We start from the raw sequence: 20,259 nt of genomic DNA, 5'->3' as shown, positions 1-20,259 counted from the left end.
ATGATACTAAATGTGTAAAATGTAATAGAAACATAAGAAATGGTGTTTTGTGTGATTCATGCGATCGTTGAAATGATTTTGTGTGTGCAAACATTACCGAAAATGACCTACCTGAAGAAAGTGTCGAATGTGTCTGTCCAAAGTGTGCTGATGGCCACTCCAGTAAGATATGTAACATTGTAAAACCTAACACGGTATCTGATGATCATAAAAACTCTTTATTGTTAATTATTGCTGAGCTACAAGAGGACTTGAAAATTCTGATCAATGAAAACAGAAGACTCAAGCTTTACTTGGAAGAGAGTAATCAGCAGGTATGTGTTAATGTGTCTAAACCCATGTATGGACTGCCAGAAGGTGAGGTTAGGACTATAGTGGCTCATAATAACAGGTCACACAGTAGGCGGGTAACTGTAAAAACGAATGGGATTTCTTGCAAACCTGTTAATGATAAATATGGGCAGGACTTTGTTCTACCAATGAGTAACAAATATGAATCACTTCAAAACACAGATGATACAGAAATTGTATCAGCATGCTCATCATATAAGGTGGTACAAGAGACTTGGAACCTAGTAAATCTGTAAGAAAGAACGTAAAATCAAGATTTACGCAGACAGTTATGGACGAGAATTGTCAGGTATGATAATGGAAAGTAGGCCTTCCGTGAGTAACGAGTTTGTACTTGAAGCAATCGTTAAACAATGGGTTGGTTTATGAGAGGTTTCAACATCAATCAAGAAAGACAGCACAGCCCTCACGGGCTAAGACTTTGTAGTGTTAATGGACGGAGCAAACGACGTCATCAGAAACGAGAGGAAGATAGCGACATCGACACTGAAGAAGACTCTGGAAGTGTAAACCCACACCAATGTGATTATCATTAATGTGTCTCATCGACATGATTTGTTTCAGTGGTCATGTGCGAATAATGAAATGGAACAACCGAGGAAGGAGTATAAAGCTGTCTGCAAGCAGTTTAAAAATGTTACCATAATTAATACCAGAGTTGTAGCAGAGACTGGCATAACCAGGCATGGCCAGCACTTCAACAAACTAGGTAAACGTTTTTAAGTGATACTGTTCTCAGAGTAATATCGGATAAGCTTGGGAAGGAAGAGAGACCAGCACTCTGTTTGGATTATATCTCAACTGAAATGACAAAAAACTTATAGGAGCAAATCAGGGTGGATGTTCCAGTAGTGCAGGGAGACTACCTGGTCAAATTGGTCAAGTTTCATATGGTAACATTAGGTTGCATCAACTAAGTAAAGATGCAAATAAAGCAAAGCCACAAGTAGAGTTTAAATTAGGCTTCCGGCAGTTTAAAATATTACCATAATTAACACCAGTAGTTGTGGCAGGGATTGGCGTACCAAGCATGGCCAGCACTTCAACAAACTAGGTAAACGTTTTTAAGTGATACAGTTCTCAGAGTAATATTGGATAGGCTTGGGAAGGAAGAAAGACCAGCATTCTGTTTAGATTATGTCTCAACTGAAATGACAAAAAAACTTATAGGCACAAACCAGGGTGGATGTTCCAGTAGTAAAGGGACACTATCTGGTCAACTCTGGTATGGTAAAATTAGGTTGCATCAACTAAGTAAAGATGCAAATAAAGCAATGCCACAAGTATAATTTAAAGTAGGCTTCCTCAACATTCAGGGTATTGCAGCCAAAAATTTAATAGTTAATGAATTTTCCAGTGAAAACATGATGGATATTTTGTATTTAAGTGAACGTTGGTATAAAGTATTGGATGATTATTACTTAGGTGCTACAGTAGAGAACATCACTTACATGGAGGTGTAGCAATATATGCAAAAACATCTCTTGTACCAAACTGTGGTAGGATAGATCTCAACACCCTTTGTGCTGAACTACATTTTGAAGTATCAGGACTAGTAATTGAGAGTATTTAGCTAGTAGTAGTAGTAGTAGTAGCAGTGTACAGGCCACCTTGTGGTGACCCACATGTCTTCCTTGATAAATTTGAGGACCTCCTAATGTACTTCGATATACCAAAATGGGAGAAATATAATATTGTCATTGGAGGGGATGTAAATTCAAGCTTTAATGTTCTGCAGGGCAAAGAAACTGTGACAGAGCTCATAAATTTGCTTCAACAATGTAATCTATACTATGTCAACTGTAAACCTACAAGGGGCTCTGCCTGTCTAGACAATGTATTTACAAATATTAAGAGAACTTGTATGTATATTGATGTAATTAGTATTTCAAAAATCATGAAACTTTATGTATTAGTATTAGTAATGTAACTTACTACTAGACCAATGAATAGGGAGAGGATGGATAGGTTAGACATGAAACTTCCTGGCAGATTAAAACTGTGTGCTGAACTGAGACTCAAACTCGGGACCTTTGCCTTTCGCGGGTTAGTGCTTGCCCGCGAAAGCCAAATGTCTCCAGTTCGAGTCTCGGTCTGGCACACAGTTTTAATCTGCCAGGAAGTTTCATATCAGTGCACACTCCGCTGCAAAGTGAAAATCTCTTTCTGAAAACATCCGCAGGCTGTGGCTAAGCCATGTCTTCACAATATCCAGGAGTGCTAGTACTGCAAGGTTCACAGAAGAGCTTATTTGGAGTTTGGAACGTAGGAGATGAGGTACTGGCAGAATTGAAGCTGTGAGGAGTGGCTGTGTGTCGTCCTTGATAGCTCAGTTGGTAGAGGGCTTGCCCGTGATAGGCACAGGTCCTGAGCTCGAGGCTCAGTCCAGCAAACAGTTTTAATCTGCCAGGAAGTTTCATATCAGGGTACACTCGACTGTAGAGTGAAAATCTCTTTCAGGTTTAGACATGCCCTCAGTTGTTTCAGTTGGGACTCCCTTTTTAGTAGGCTTCAACAATGTTCCTCTGATATTGTTTTTACTGAGTTTTTCTCTGTATTTTTAAATATATTCGGAAATAACGTCCCTCTGAAAAATATTAGGAGTAATTACAAAAAAGGAAAAACAAATAATGGTATACTCCACAGTTAGGGCAACTGGAAAATACTGTTATGCTACATTCTGACCTGTACAAAAATGGTAAATGAGAAGTGTATAAAGAACTGTATACTAGAATTTAGCATAAGTATAGGCAGGCAATCAGTGAAGGAAAGAAACAACATAATGTAATAAACATTGAAAAGTCCCAAAGCAAATGCAAAAAAGCCTGAAGTGTAATTAATTCTGTTGCCCACAATAAGCAAAAAGATGATATTGCCGTAACCTCAGAACAACTTAAAAACATTTTTATCCACTCCGTTGAAGAAATTAGTAGTTCAATAAAGAAAACCTCCTGGAACTGCACTTAGTATCATGGGCAAATGCTTAGAAATGCCTTTCCTGAGCACTTTCACTTTCACAGAAGTTTATCCAAATACTATCCTGAATATAGTGAAAAATTTCAAACCTTCAGCTAATGTTGATTACTATGATTTGTCATGTAATTTCCTGAAAGATGTTATTGACTGTATAATTTATCCTTTAACTTACTGTGTTCAAAAAAATGGTTCAAATGGCTCTGAACAGTATGGGACTCAACTTCTGAGGTCATTAGTCCCCTAGAACTTAGAACTAGTTAAACCTAACTAACCTAAGGACATCACACACATCCATGCCTGAGGCAGTAACTTACTGTATAAATAAATGTCTTGTTGAAAGTAAGTTTCCTGATAAACAAAAACTTCTAGAGTTGTACCTACATATACAAAAAAAGGTGAAAAGAATTGTCCCACTAGCTATAGGCCCATATCCATCACTCCCATTTTTTCCAAAATGTTTGAAATGACAATTTCCAATCAAGTTAGTATTTACATGAGAAAATCAGATGTAATCAGTGATAAGCAATTTAGGAAATGTAAATCCAGAACTGACACAATGGATTCCTTAGTAAAATTTGTCCTAGATGTGTTTGAGGCCAGGGGCTACACCCAGGGTACATTTTGTGACCTGAGCAGAGCTTTTTATTGTGTGGAGCATAATACTTTTTTTGAATAAGCTACTCTGCTATGGTTTTGATAACAACAGTGTACATATGTTTAAATCTTTCCTGGAGAACCACCAACAAGTTGTGTGCATTGGTAGAGAGAAATCAAATTTGGTTTATGTTAGGTCTGGAGTGCCACAAGGGTCGGTGTTCGGACCTTTATTGTTTCTGTTAATGATTAATGGTCTGCCTTTATTCATAAATTCCCACACAATATTGTAAGCTGATGACACAACTTTCATAGATAGAAACTCAAATCTAGCCCCACTGATAACATTGACCGAAAATACCCTTGCTGAATCTTCATTATGGTTCAGAGCGAATGGTTTCTTGCTAAATGAAATAAAACACAGGAACTTTACTTTAGGTTGAAGAAGATATCTAACCACCATGAATTAGAAACCAATAAATTTTTAGGTGTTACTATTGAGAACGAATTGACCTGGGAATCACACATCAAAAATATATTGGGTAGACTTTCAAGAGTCATTTATCTAATCAGAAATTTAAAAATATATGTTCCAGATAATTATGTAAGATCAGCATATTTTGCTTTCTTCCGAAGCGTTTTATCACATGGAGTTTTATTGTGGGGTACTAGTTGTCACATAAATGCCATTCTGATTTTGCAGAAGAAAGTATTAAGAATAATTACTGATTCTGGTAAATCAGAGCACTGTAAACTTCTGTTCTTTAAACTGCAATGTCTGACAGTAGTAAACATTTTCATTTACGAGGGCCATTCAGAAAGTAACCTCCGGTTGATTTAAAAAAATACACCAAGTTAAATAAAAATATTTTAATATATACATCTTACAACTACATCTTTGCACTATTTTTCTACATAGTCTCCATAGCGACTGAGACACTTATCGTATCTCTTCACAAGCTTTGAAATTCCTTCTGCATAAAAATCACCCACTTGTGCCTGGAGCCAGCCTGTGACCGCATCTTTGAGCTCTTCGTCGTCATCAAACCGCTGTGACCCGAGCCATTTCTTCAAATGCATGAAGAGGTGATAATCACTTGGCGCCAGGTCTGGGCTGTAAGGTGGATGGTTGATAACGTCCCACTTGAAGGACTCAAGAAGGGCCGTTGTTCTGGGAGCAGAGTGAGGACGGGCGTTATCGTGCAAAAAAACTATACCGGAAGTCAGCATACCACGGCGTTTGTTCTGTATAGCCTGTCGTAACTTTTTTATTGTTTCACAGTACACGTCTTGATTAATGGTCGTACCACGTTCCATGAATTCAACCAACAACACCCCTTTGGCATCCCAAAACACCGTTGCCATCAGTTTTCTGGCAGAAATATCTTGCAGGGCTTTTCTTGGTTTGGTAGGCGAATTTGAATGTGCCCACATCTTTGATTGTTCTTTTGTCTCAGGGTTCACGTACTTAATCCAGGTTTCGTCACCGGTCACGATTCTGTTTAACAATGGTTCTACTTCGTCCTCATAACGTGACAGAAAGTCTAATGCAGAGGCCATTCTTTGAGTTTTGTGGTGGTCGGTAAGAATTTTGGGCACCCATCGTGCACAGAACTTACGGTAACCCAATCTTGCTGTCACTATCTCGTACAAGAGAGTCTTAGAAATCTGTGGAAAACCAGTAGACAACTCTGACATTGAGAAATGTCGATTTTCACGAACTTTTGCATCAACTGTCTGAACGAGTTCGTCAGTTACCAATGATGGTCTACCACTCCTCTCTTCATCATGAACGTTTTCTCGTCCACTTTTAAATAAACGTACCCATTCACGGACAACTCCTTCACTCATAACTCTTGGTCCGTACACGGCAGAAAGCTCACGATGAATAGCTGCTGCAGAATATCCTTTGGCTGTAAAAAACCTTATGACAGCACGCACTTCACATTTGGTGGGGTTTTCTATTGCAGCACACATTTCAAACTGCCACAAAAACTAAACTAGCGCAGGTACGACGTTCACTCGACCACGGCTTGATGCCGACTGACCTGTTGAGTGCGTGAACGCACAGATGGCGTCGCTACTCCCCCGACAACCCGCACTGTGACCAATCGGAGGTTACTTTCTGAACTGCCCTCGTATAATGTGCTGTTGTACATTAGAAATAATGTTTCCAAATTTGTATTCAGAATTGATATTCATAGCTATAATACTAGGAACAGAACATGTGTAGACATGCCACATCATAGACTATGTAAAACACAGATCTCCTACCTAGTTGTTGGACTAAGATTGTTTAACGGACTAAGCAAAAATTTTTAAAGAACTGCCTGTAAAAATTTTTAAAGCCAAATTGTATAAGCTACTAGTAAACAATCCATTTTACGCTGTTGACGAATTTTATGAAGATGAAACTACTGCTTTGTAACTTGTGATTTCTACTTTTACCCATTTCAAGCAAACTAAAGTACATTGAGAAATGTATGCTCTTGACTTTGTCTATTGCTGTAATGAGCTGAATGAAAATAAAATTTTATTATTATTATAATTATTATTTCTTTCCTTTCTCAGGCGTTATGTCTGGTTAATAATGGAAAATGGTGCGGACCTTGATCAAGCATGACTTCCTTTTAAATGTACGCTATATGTTACATTGCATTTAGGAACTTTCGGGTAATTGAGCATGTATCAATAATTACAGATTTGTGTAGTTGTACATATACATTTGGATGCAGCTGTATTGCGTTGATGGACTGGTGGATATTGTGTGGTATGACTCCTGTAGTTGATAGTATAATTGGTATAATGTCAACTTTATCCTGATGCCACATGTCCTTGACTTCCTCAGCCAGTTGGATGTATTTTTCAATTTTTTCTCCTCTTTTCTTCCGTAAATTTGTTGTATTGGGTATGGATATTTCGATTAGTTGTGTTAATTTCTTCTTTTTATTGGTGAATACGATGTCAGGTTTGTTATGTGGTGTTGTTTTATCTGTTATAATGGTTCTGTTCCAGTATAATTTGTATTCATCATTCTCGAGTACATTTTGTGGTGCATACTTGTGTGTGGGAACATGCTGTTTTGTTAGTTTATGTTGTATGGCAAGTTGTTTATGTATTATTTTTGCTACATTGTCATGTCTTCTGGTGTATTTGCTAGTATTGTACATCTGCTTGTGATGTGATCTACTGTTTCTATTTGTTGTTTGCAAAGTCTGCATTTATCTGTTGTGGTAGTGGGATCTTTAATAATATGCTTGCTGTAATCTATGGTGTTTATTGTTTGATTCTGTATTGCAATCATGAATCCTTCCATCTCACTGTATATATTGCCTTTTCTTAGCCATGTGTTGGATGTGTCTTGATCGATGTGTGGCTGTGTTAGATGATACGGGTGCTTGCCATGTAGTGTTTTCTTTTTCCAATTTATTTTCTTTGTATCTGTTGATGTTATGTGATCTAAAGGGTTTTAGAAGTGGTTATGAAATTGCAATGGTGTAGCCAATGTATTTATATGAGTGATTGCTTTGTGTATTTTGCTAGTTTCTGCTTGTTCTATGAAGAATTTTCTTAAATTGTCTACCTGTCCATAATGTAGGTTTTTTATGTCAATAAATCCCCTTCCTCCTTCCTTTCTGATAATTGTGAATCTTTCTGTTACTGAAAGTATGTGATGTATTCTATATTTGTGGCATTGTGATCGTGCTAGTGTATTGAGTGCTTCTTGTTCTGTGTTACTCCATTTCACTACTCCAAATGAATAGGTCAATATTGGTATAGCATAAGTATTTATAGCTTTCGTCTTGTTTCTTGCTGTCAATTCTGTTTTCAGTATTTTTTTTTAGTCTTTGTCTATGTTTTTCTTTTAGTTCTTCTTTAATATTTGTATTATCTATTCCTATTTGTTGCCTGTGTCCTAGATATATATAGGCATCTGTTTTTTCCATCGCTTCTATGCAGTCGCTGTGGTTATCCAATAAGTTATCTTCTTGTTTAGTGTGTTTCCCCTTGACTATGCTATTTTTCTTACATTTGTCTGTTGTGAAAACCATATTTATATCATTGCTAAATACTTCTGTTATCTTTAGTTATTGGTTGAGTTGTTGATTTGTTGCTGCCAGTAGTTTTACATCATCCATGTATAGAAAATGTGTGATTTTGTGTGGGTATGTTCCAGTAATATTATATCCATAATTTGTATTATTTAGCTTGTTGGATACTGTGTTCAGAGCAAGGAAAAATCAGAAAGGACGTAATAAGTCTCCTTGGTATATTCCACACTTAATCTGTATTGGCTGTGATGTGATGTTATTTGAATTTGTTTGGATATTAAGTGTGGTTTTCCAATTTTTCATTACTATGTTTAGGAACTGTATCAATTTAGGATCTACTTTGTATATTTCCAATATCTGTAGTAATCATGGGTGGGGTACACTATCATAAGCATTGGTAACCAATGCATGCGTAGTGTAGCGACCTTTGTTTAGTTTTAGCTTGATGTGTCACCTCGGCATCAGTTGCTCTTTACATCCTCGTGCTCCTTTGCAGCATCCTTTTTGTTCTTCATTTATAATTTTGTTCTGTGTTGTATGTCTCATTAATTTCTGTGTAATGACTGAAGTTAATATTTTGTATATTGTTGGTTAGACTTAGAGAAAGCTTTTGACAACGTTAACTGGAATACTCTCTTTCAAATTCTGAAGGTGGCAGGGGTAAAATACGGGGAGCGAAAAGCTATTTACAATTTGTACAGAAACCAGATGGCAGTTATAAGAGTCGAGGGGCATGAAAGGGAAGCAGTGGTTGGGAAAGGAGTGAGACAGGGTTGTAGCCTCTCCCCGATGTTATTCAATCTGTATATTGAGCAAGCAGTAAAGGAAGCAAAAGAAAAATTCGGAGTTGGTATTAAAATTCATGGAGAAGAAAAAAAAACTTTGAGGTTTGCCGATGATATTGTAATTCTGTCAGAGACAGCAAAGGACTTGGAAGAGCAGTTGAACGGAATGGACGGTGTCTTGAAAGGAGGATATAAGATGAACATCAACAAAAGCAAAACGAGGATAATGGAATGTAGTCGAATTAAGTCGGGTGATGCTGAGGGAATTAGATTAGGAAATGAGACGCTTAAAGTAGTAAAAGAGTTTTGCTATTTAGGGAGTAAAATAACTGATGATGGTCGAAGTAGAGAGGATATAAAATGTAGACTGGCAATGGCAAGGAAATCGTTTCTGAAGAAGAGAAATTTGTTAACATCGAGTATAGATTTAAGTGTCAGGAAGTCGTTTCTGAAAGTATTTGTATGGAGTGTAGCCATGTATGGAAGTGAAACATGGACGATAACCAGTTTGGACAAGAAGAGAATAGAAGCTTTCGAAATGTGGTGCTACAGAAGAATGCTGAAGATAAGGTGGGTAGATCACGTAACTAATGAGGAGGTATTGAATAGTATTGGGGAGAAGAGAAGTTTGTGGCACAACTCGACTAGAAGAAGGGATCGGTTGGTAGGACATGTTTTGAAGCATCAAGGGATCACAAATTTAGCATTGGAGGGCAGCGTGGAGGGTAAAAATCGTAGCGGGAGACCAAGAGATGAATACACTAAGCAGATTCAGAAGGAGCTAGGTTGCAGTAGGTACTGGGAAATGAAGAAGCTTGCACAGGATAGAGTAGCATGGAGAGCTGCATCAAACCAGTCTCAGGACTGAAGACCACAACAACAACAACATATTGTTGGTAGGCATGTTATGGGGCGATATTTTGCTGGGTTTGCTGTGTCTGCTGGATCTTTAGGTTTCAGATAAGTTATTCCACGTGTAAGTGTATCAGGGACTGTGTATGTGTCTGTAATGTAACAGTTAAGTAATTTAGTTAGGTGTGAATGTGTTGAGATGAACTTTTTTAGCCAGAAATTTGCTATTTTATCTTTTCCAGGGGCTTTCCAATTGTGCGTAGAATTAATTGCTCAGGTGACTTCACGTTGCAAAATTATCACTTCAGGCATTTGTGGTATCATCTTGTATGTGTCTGTTTCTGCTTGTATCCACCGTGCATGTCTGTTATGTTATACCGGGTTTGCTGCAGAAGTGTTCCATTTCTGTTATGTTTGGTGGATTGTCTATTTTAATGTGTGTGTTATCTATTGTCTGATAAAATTTCTTTTGGTTTGTGTTGAATGTTTGGTTTTGTTTCCTTCTATTTTCACTTTTTTTGTATCTTCTAAGTCGTTTGGCCAATGTTTGTAAATTCTGCTTCTTTTCATCTAATTGCTCTATTGCTTCTTGGTGTGAGATTTTACCTAACCTTTTTCGTGTTTTGTCTGATATTTCATTTCTTATAAGTTGTGCTAGCTGTCCGATATATTTTCTCAGTTTTTCTATTCTGATCTGTAGCCTGTGTTGCCATGCTGGTTTTGTGGGTCTCTTCTGTGTGTTGGTTGGTTCTGACTCTGCCTAGTGTGTATACTTAGTGTAGTGAGTGCTCCTATATAAACCAGTAGTTATAACTCTTCCATAGTTGTATTTTCATTTATTTTGTTGTGTATGATTGTGTTGATAGTTGTTATTGTTGTTTCGACTTTTGGGTTATATGGGGGTCTGTGCAAGAATGGTCTAATGTCTGTGTTTGTGTTTTTGTATTCTATATATGTTAGCTGAAATTTTTCTTCTATGTCTAACATGTGTGTCACTTCGTGTTCTATTTGTGCTTATTCTGGTGGCTGTCTTAAGATTTCGTTTCCCTCTGATTGTTTAATTGATGTGTGTTGTTCTTTGATTGTTTGCTCTGGAATGTTTGAGTCTATTACTGTATTTTCTCCTTCTTCTGATTGCACATTATTTTGTTCCAGTATTTGTTGTACTTTTTGTTTGATGTTTTCTAATTCTGACTGGGGTATCCTGTTATTTTTTATTATTACATGGATCTGATCAGCTAGTCGCTGTTCTGTTAAAAATTTTAATTCTGGGTATCTGGTAATAAATGTTGTGTATACTTGTGATCTGTATCCAGTTGTGTTGGTTCCTAGGTTTGTTGCTTGGTAATAACAGAACATGAGGTGTCGATTAACTTCATCTGACCATCTCATCCTCTGTCTTTGTTTTCCTTCTAGGGTGGTTGCAGGAAGCATATCCTGCAAAACACCTCTATTTGGATTTAAATCATTTTCCGTGTGGCTAGCAGTGTCGTTACCATTGTGGACATGCATAGGGTTCAAACGTCGTCCCCGACCATGACAGCGCTTGTCCAAGGCTTCATTAGTTCTCTCCTGAACCAACTAATCACACTAAAAGGGGGGTTAGCCCTATTAGTGGTTTGTTCTTTTCGTCACCTTTTACGACTGGCAGAACATACTGGAGGCCTATTCTTTTCCCAGTCCTCCGCGGGGTTTATTATTATTATCACGATTTCCGAAACGGCCTTGGTTTCAGTAATTTTGTGGACCTCGACAAGCAACATCCACATTAAGTGGAATCACGGGATATTTCCAGAGCACTTACTCCGGCTGCATATAAACCAAACACCAGCTTGTTCTTGTGACGATACTACTCAGGGAGGTACGGAAGTATATAATGTCAATACAGAAAATATAGTGAGACGAGGAACAAGTTTTTAGCATTTGCTATCGAGAATAAAATCCCACAACCAATGTCAGTGAAGTCCTTGCTATCTGAACCCAACATTAAAACCTACAACAATGTACTCTAATATTTATATGCAATGGACAGATAAAAATATAAAATTTAATAATAAACAGGAAAAGCGAAGCTACACTAAAAGAAGCGTATATTGAGTGCACAAAGATATTATTATTACGCAGCAGTGACTAAATGGTATCTAATGGAAGTCGAAGAAATCAATACAAACGAACAAACAATTCATGCATTCTGTCCTACCCTTCCACTTTTTTCCGTATCTGTATTGTTGCGTAGCAAACAAAAAATTTGTTGTCAAGATACTTTCACTGTGATCTGTCACTGCACTGAAGTGGTTTCATATGCAAAAAGTCTCTCTAAAACCTGAATAATCGTCATCATCTCTTTAAGAATCATAGTAGAAATAAAAAAAGGAGGTAAAATCCAAGTATTTATAATGTCGTCAAGAACCACCACAAGTGCGGCATCAGTAGAAGAGGTCACGGTAAGGCTTCGAAATACATTACTGGCGGATACGTAGGCGATTTTAAGACAAGTGGTTCTGTGCGTGCTCGTACACTACTTCGTAGTTTATGGTTGCTATGAAATTATGTATGTGCAGCTGTTTACTGACTTAATAATCATTTGTATAACCATCTGACGATGCCTATACAACACAACGGCTGTCTACAGGCAAATAAATATGAAATATATGTGAAATACATTGTTAGCCGCTCCAAGCGGAAGATTCGCTCTGTCGAGGCTCATCGTTCAGTTGACAATGTGTATACGATTAATCCTAGTGCGGGCGCACCTAGTATGTGTAGCACGCTAGCTACAAACAACATTGCCTTGTACCGTTGCATTGATGTTTTACAATTGCTATCCCATACCTCCTCATTCATTACTGCTTAAGCTGTCAGTGTGATAAGTTATGTTGTCTTTCATCCAAGTGAGCATCAGTAATATAAACTGGGAGCTACGTGATAACAAATTTACAGTTCGTTCAAGGAAATGACCCACGTTACGAGCAAGTGGCAGAATCCCACAATGAGGCAGTTGTCTACGGGATGATTAGTATTTGAATAAGTGGTTGGAGACCTGACGCAGTTGCGCTGTTTAATGTTTCGAGGGGTCACTACTGTGGGGTTAACACTTGCACACGGCAATAGAGTAATATAATGAAACTTTGTTTTATCATTGTTTTAATTGAAGAGTGTTTCAGCTCATGAATGTAGGGTTATGTTATCGTTGTTTGAGTAAAGTGTGCAATATAAAGACAGCTCTTATTTACATGTGTACAACTACGCCGCGCCCTCGCGCATGTAATGAAAAACGGCGTACCCGTCGAGGGTTAAAGGTGTATTTTTCATATTTGTCTGGAACCTAACGAACGTTCTGCGTAACATATTTCAGTATAAGTCAGTGACCATGAGCTACAGTTGTGTTCGGTATTCTGCAAATTTTGACAGCGATACCATGTTTGGTAAATAATGAGAAAAGTAAACGCAGACTTCCCATATTACAGGGTTACATACCGAATGGGATTATTGTGATACTTGAATTTTTTTTACCACTTTTGACCTGTTTGTTCTAAGTTAATTCTCACTGCGATGTAAACGTGGGTCATAAGAAGTCAGTTGCTGAGGTGTCAGATTGTGCTGTGTGCATATTATGTTCCACGTACTCTCTTGCGTAAGAGCTGATTTGTGTGTGTGTGATAATGGAGGAAGCACAATAGTTTCTCATTTCAAGAAGATGTAACAGAGGCAGACAAACACACATGCAAATATCAACAGACATATTAATGTAAATAAATAAACTTGTAAATGAGAACAAATTCTCGACACGTGTTGTGCTTATTGCAGAAACACAATGAAAGGTGGAGGATCATGTATTTATCTTAAGAACGGCATTGAATTTAAAGTCAGAAATGATATTATCATGCTAAGTGTAGACAAAGACTTTGAAGTGTCAGCAATAGAGATAGTTGCTATAAATATGCCCAAGAAATTAACTATATTATGTGTGTATCGTTCTCCCAGTGGTAATTTTGAGATATTCTTTTCAAAACTTATACAAAGCCTAGAACTAGCTCTGACTCTGAAACATAATATCCTTTTGTGTGGGGACATTAACATAAATGCAACTAAAACAGATGACACCAGTAACATATTTGTGAATATCCTACATAGTTTTGGTCTATCATCACTAGTCAACTGTGCAACAAGAATAACCACACATTCATCATTTACCATTGACCATGTAGCTACAGATGTAGGCAGAGAAAACTGTGATGTACTTGTGAAAACTCTGGGACTGTCTGACCATCTATGTCAGATTATAAAAGTAAAAGCTTGTGTAAAAAAGAATATAAAACTGCATGTATATAAAAGAGTCTACTCTCCATCAGCTTTGCAAGAGTTTTCCTTAAAGTTAGCACATGAAAGTTGGGAAGGAGTATACATAGAAACTAAAGTGAATAGCAAGTTCTCCAATTTTATGTCTGAGTTTAAATTAAAATTTGGAGAAACATTCCCCAAAGCATTAATTCCCATTGGAACACCCACCAACAATAAATGGATTACTAAAGGAATTAGAAAAAGCTCTCAAACTTGTAAATACCTAAACTCCATTAAAAAGGACAATAGTGATCCAGTTTTTTTGCACTACTACAAAAACTACAAAAGGATCTACAGGAAGCTACTCAACATTGCAAAAAAATCAGCCAACGATAAGTTCATAAATTTAGCCAATAATAAAAGTAAAGCTACATGGGCAGTAGTGAAACAAGAAACAGGAACTGTGAAGCAGAGAGTTACAAACACACAAATCAGGAACTAGGAAAATTTAGAAAGTGACCCGAAAGAATTAGCAAATTATGTGAATACCTACTTTAGCAGCATTGCAACTAACTTACAGGAAATTTTTCCAAAAGGTGCTAATCAACCAATACAGAAGCATATAGCAAACTCAATGGTATTGCTTCGAACTACTGAGGAGAAAGTATGCAATGTTGTAAGGCAATTAAAGAACAAAAACTCGGCAGGTTTAGATGAAATCCCAATGTATGTGCTGAAAAAATGCATAAATGGTATCAAAGCTCCACTAACAGAAATCATAAATGAATCCTTCAAAACTGGTTGCTTCCTTGACTATCTAAAGCATGCCAAAATTTTACCAGTTCACAAGAAAGGTGACGTAGAAAACATTGAAAACTACAGACCAATAGCCCTATTGTCTTGCTTTTCCCAAGTGAAAGAAACAATAATGAGAAACAGGCTTTTGAGCTATCTAAGTAAATTAAACCTCCTCTGCAATGACCAGCATGGTTTCAGGCCTGGTAGAGGTACAGAATCTGCAATAGCACAATTTGCAAAAACAGTTTTAGAAGCACTAGATGAGAACAGCTATGTAACTGACCTTTTCCTAGACCTGTCTAAAGCATTTGCTACAGTTGACCACCAGAAGCTGTCGCTGCAGCTAAAGAAGCAAACACCAAATGGAACCAGTTTTTTTCTTTATTCAATTGTTATTATGATGTTACATGTTCTGTTAGCAAAGGGCTTGTCAAAAAGCAACAAAAAAAGAAAAGATGGGTGACTGGAGAAGTAATCCATGCCAGAAATAATCTGAGAGTGTATTATGACCTCTCCAAACAAAAAAATACTGAGGCCTACAACACACTGTATAAAATAAAAAAGTAAGAGTACTGTAGTTTTATCAGAGAAACTAAAGCATCATTCATCAGGATGTCTATAGATAAGCAAAAGAACTACTCAAAAGGTTTATGATCTTTCATTAATGCAGAGAGAGGAAAAGTAACAAATCGGGCAGAGGACATCTGCCCACTGATGAGTGGGAAAAGCAATGCAAACCCTCTAGAAATACTTTTAACAGATATTATATTACTGTAGCAGGCGAATTAATAAGACAAAATAAAACAAATGCAGTAAGTAAATTGTTAACCCCCCCCACATACAAATCATAATATGGTTTTCGTACCTACAACAGATACAGAAGTGTCAAACCTAATACAACAACTTAAAATTAAACATTCATCTGGCTTGGATGGTGTCACACCACATCTCATAAAGGAATGAAGAGAATGTATATTAAAACCACTGACACACATGCTGAATGCTCTTATAGAAGAGGGTATATTTCCAGATTCACTGAAAGTAAGTAAAGTGAAGTCAGTATTTAAGAAAGGGAACAGGGATGAATTAGGAAATTACAGGCCAATATCATTGATCTCAACATTTGCTAAAATCTATGAAATGATAATAAACAGTAGAATTGTAAGTTTTATAACAAAGTACAGTATACTGCATTCACCACAACGTGGGTTCAGAGAAGGAAAGTCAACAAAAACAGCATCAACAGATGTAATTGAGCACATTCTTAATTTACTTGAGAGGGAACAAAAGACTTGTGGGATTTTTATGGACCTATCTAAGGCCTTTGATTGTGTTAACCACTTAAAATTAATGATGAAATTATATCAGTATGGAATTAGAGGAAAATGCTAGGACATACTTAAATCATACATTACAGATAGGAAACAATGCACAGAAATCAGACATACTAGTGGGGGAAGTATAACAAACTACAGATCAGAATTGCAAACAGTTAAACACGGTGTGCCACAAGGGTCGGTGCTTGGGCCAATACTATTTATACTCTACCTAAACGACTTCCTTTGCTATATAAATCAGAAACTTATAATGTATGATGATGACACAACAATCATTTTCACATCTGACACAAAGGTGGAGCATGAGAAGGAAGCACTCCTGAATATCGAAAATGCAAATAAATATTTAACACAAAACAACCTGTTTATGAATCAGTCTAAAACGATGAATGTAGTATTTCAGACCAAGCATAGTGAAAATTATAATATAAATGGAAAGACTATTAAAGAAGTAACCAGCACAAACTTTCTAGGAACTATAATAGACAAACATTTGGCACAGGGGGAGCACATAGATGCACTGTGTAAAAAGATAAACAAACAGATCTACAGCATGCATAAAACAGCTAAGACTGTGGATGATAAAGTCTTCAGATCAATGTATTATGGACTTGTCTTCCCACTTTTGTCTTAAGTGCACAAGCTGGGAAGTGCACAAGCTGGCTACTTAAAAAGAATATTCACAATTCAGAAAACGGCAGTGTGATGCATTGCAGAAATACCACCAAGACAGTCCTGTAGGCAAGCTTTTGTACACTATGACAGTATATTCACTGTACATATACCAAGGCATAATGGCAGTAAGGTCAAGCGATAAACACTTCCTAATTAAAGATGTACACAAACAAGGTAAAAGAGGAAATGAAAATTACTACATGATAAACATAAATCTAAAACTGTCTATGACTGCCCCTGAAGAAGCAGGCAAAAGGCTTTTTAATAAACTCCTCAAAATCATTAAAACAGAAACAGACCTAAAATGTTTTAAAAATCATTTGAAACTATATCTCACAGAGAAATGTATATACAGTTTGAGTGAATACTAAGATGGTTTTTAAATATGTTATATCATTCCTGAAATGCACCTTTAAAAATTATCATTTCTGTTTGTTTGGATTTGTATGTAATGTGAAACATGTAGTACCCTTGTATGCTTATAGACTATTTCTGTTTAATTATTTGTTTCATTTATATATAATGAAATCAAGTTTGATGTTAATAGCCTATTGTATGACACACCCAATACTCTCAGCTAGATTTCCAGCTGGAGTTCATGGGCAAAAAATTAATAAATAAATTAGAGGTACCAGGAGTAAGGGGAGTGGTTCTCAAATGGTTTCATTCATATCTAGAAAACAGAGTACAGTCATTAGAGATCACACATGTCTCCAGTGGATCAAAGTACATTGAGAAACATATATCTGATCCACAATATATCAATATTGGGGTCCCTCAAGGAAGTGTACTAGGCCCTGTATTATTTCTGGTATATATAAATGATTTCCCGCAACATATCAGCCATGGAGAGAAGATATTGTTTGCGGATGACAGCAACATAGTAATCATCAGTAAGACACCACCACAAATGTTGGAAAATTGTACTTAAGTGCTGAGGGATGTTCACAAATTGTCTCAGGAAAACAAAGTAACTTTCAACGTAAAGAAAACAAATACAGTACGCTTTAGAATGAACAGAAAACAGAGTCCCTTAAATTTAAAACTAGATAACATCTCCATAGATGATGTACCTACAACAAAATTCTAAGGGTTGCACATTGACAGCCAAATGAAGTGGAATGAACATGCAATGAAACTCTCGAAAAAGATATCCACAACATGTTATGCACTTAGAGTTCTTGTATCTGCATGCAGTAGTGAATGTTTGAGAACTGTATACTTTAGTTATGTTCATTCAGTAATCAGTTATGGTATTATTTTCTGGGGAAACAGCGCTCAGAATTTACAAACAGTATTTAAAATGCAAAAGAGAGCAGTAAGAATTATAAAAAAAGCTGTTAGTGGGCCCACTGCAGAGCACTTTTCAAAATGTTACAAATTCTAACTGTTCCTTGTGAATTTTTATTCCAAACCATAGTGTACATCAAGAAAAATATAGAAAATCATAGCACAAATAGCAGTTTTCATAACTATAGTACGAGAACAAGTCACTGTCTTCACCTAGACAGAAAGAATAAACGTAAGACTCAAAATAGCTTCTTGTATGAAGGTGTAAAACTGTATAATAAACTGCCCCAGAAAATAAAAGAAGCAGATAACGTACCACTTTAGGAGAAATCTTAAATTTAGGAGAAATCTTAAATTGTTTTTGCAGGAACACTGCTTTTACACCATAAGTGAATTGCTTAGTACAAAATGATTGTAAATAGTTTTTATTTCACAATATTTTGATAAGGAGCAAAAATGATTGTAAATAACTTACATGTCACAATGTTTAACTACATGTAACAACAAACTGTATAAATATATGAATGTATGCAACTGACAACATCCATACATTTTTAAAATGTTCACGGATGGCTAAATAAATAAAATAAAAAAAAAATTTTAAAAAAATGAGTAGGTTAACTGGTCCAGTGTTCATTATTTAAATCATGCTTATTTAAATCAGGCTTTCCCGAAACGTGTGGTATGATGAACAAAATTAAGTTCTACCGGGTTTTCCTTTGTAAAGGAACATTTGAAAATAGTTACGTATTTCAGCTTTTGCTTTGCAACCTTCAATTTCAGTTCCTGTCTCATTTCCTAAGTACTGGACACTAACTTTGGTGCCACTAACAGCCTTTACATATGGGTAGAATTTCTTTGGGTTTTGTGAAAGATCATTTGACAATATTCTGCTGTGGTAATTATTGAAGACTTAATGTATTGCCCTCTTGGCAGCCGAACATATTTCATTCAGCATCTCTCTGTCCATAGGTGTAGCTCTTTTTGACACCGATGAAGCAGTAGTCTTTGTTTCTTTAGAAGTTTCTTTGCAGTGACTACATATGGAGATTCCCTCCTCATTATGAACTGTTCCACTGGGTATATATCTATCCAATGCATGGTCATTTATTGTTTTAAACTTAAGCCAAAGTTCCCATACATGTTCTTGCCCTTTTCAGCCACCTTTATGTACCTATTATTATGTGTGCTTCACTATTTTTCAGGAGTGCTTCGAATTCTGACACTATGTTGCAAATGCTTTGGCAGTTAACCACTAGGTTTCTCATACTCTCACCTGTGGGAGGAATTTCTTTTGATCTTCTAGGCTTCCTACAAGCATTGTTATCTGGACTGGATGGATAATTGCCTATCTAAAAGACCCTCTGATGTGTAGTGCACACTTGAGCCACTTTTCACAGAACTTTTGATGTCTCTGGTTCAGTCCTTCCACTCGACTCAGAACCAAGGGCCACGATTAGTTCTGGGGACAGTGCTGCATACTATGAACTTCGTTGAAACTCCGTTACAAGGCTGGTCCTCTCACCCTTCTCTGCCAGTCACTGGAATAATCCAGTATGACCTCGGAGCTCAGACCACAGGCATCATTTGTTCCATTGTGCACCACAATCTGCAGTAGCTTGCAACCTGTTCCCTCAGTGGCTGCCAGAATAGCATCTTTAACATGTTGATTGAAGTCCCCAAACATACACACTGAGTGCACCTGGTGCCCTTTCCTGTCCCTTCATGATGATACTTGAAATGGATGATACGGAAATAAATTTTATTTTAGTGCTATTCACTTCAGTAGAGATGATTTGTTGAAATAAAATTAGTGAAGTTCTGGTGAGCAGAAGAGAACCAAGTTGCTGTATGTAACTCATTATGCACATGTGCTCAGGGGATACAATGGCGAAGAGTCAGTGTCATGATTTAAAATGCTTAAATCTCCTAGTAAAATGTTGAAATGCGCATTTTGGAATACAAATATCAAGCACAGCCTGTGAAGTGTAATATTGTACTTGTCATATTGCAACATGTGCAGTTCAATGCTTTATTGGGAAATTGAGCATTTAAATGGTGCCACAGACACATTTGTACCACATGTCATGTGAGGATGTTCATATGGAATGAAACCAACGGCGTAATAAATGCCCATAAAATAAAGATTGAGATGGTTTTCATAACATTCATATTAAGCACTTGTGGAAGCACATGATCAAATATTAACCTCCCTTCCATTTGTTTGAGTTGGGTGAAGCATATATGCCATTAGCCACTTTTTCTATG

General features: G+C 36.8%; 1 protein-coding gene across 1 annotated transcript in view; it reads left to right on the top strand.

Moving 5' to 3' along the window:
- Positions 1–12,006: 12,006 nt before the first annotated feature.
- The window catches only part of LOC126412907 (uncharacterized), a 193,459-nt gene continuing 185,206 nt past the window's right edge, over positions 12,007–20,259 (top strand). Inside the window, exon 1 of the mRNA XM_050082797.1 lies at positions 12,007–12,054. Coding sequence (XP_049938754.1) covers positions 12,007–12,054 — 48 coding nt within the window. The remainder of the gene's footprint in view (positions 12,055–20,259) is intronic.

This window comes from Schistocerca serialis, chromosome 7 (genome assembly GCF_023864345.2).
Source record: "Schistocerca serialis cubense isolate TAMUIC-IGC-003099 chromosome 7, iqSchSeri2.2, whole genome shotgun sequence".
Lineage (NCBI taxonomy): Eukaryota > Metazoa > Arthropoda > Insecta > Orthoptera > Acrididae > Schistocerca > Schistocerca serialis.
This window is presented reverse-complemented; position numbering and strand designations above follow the sequence as displayed.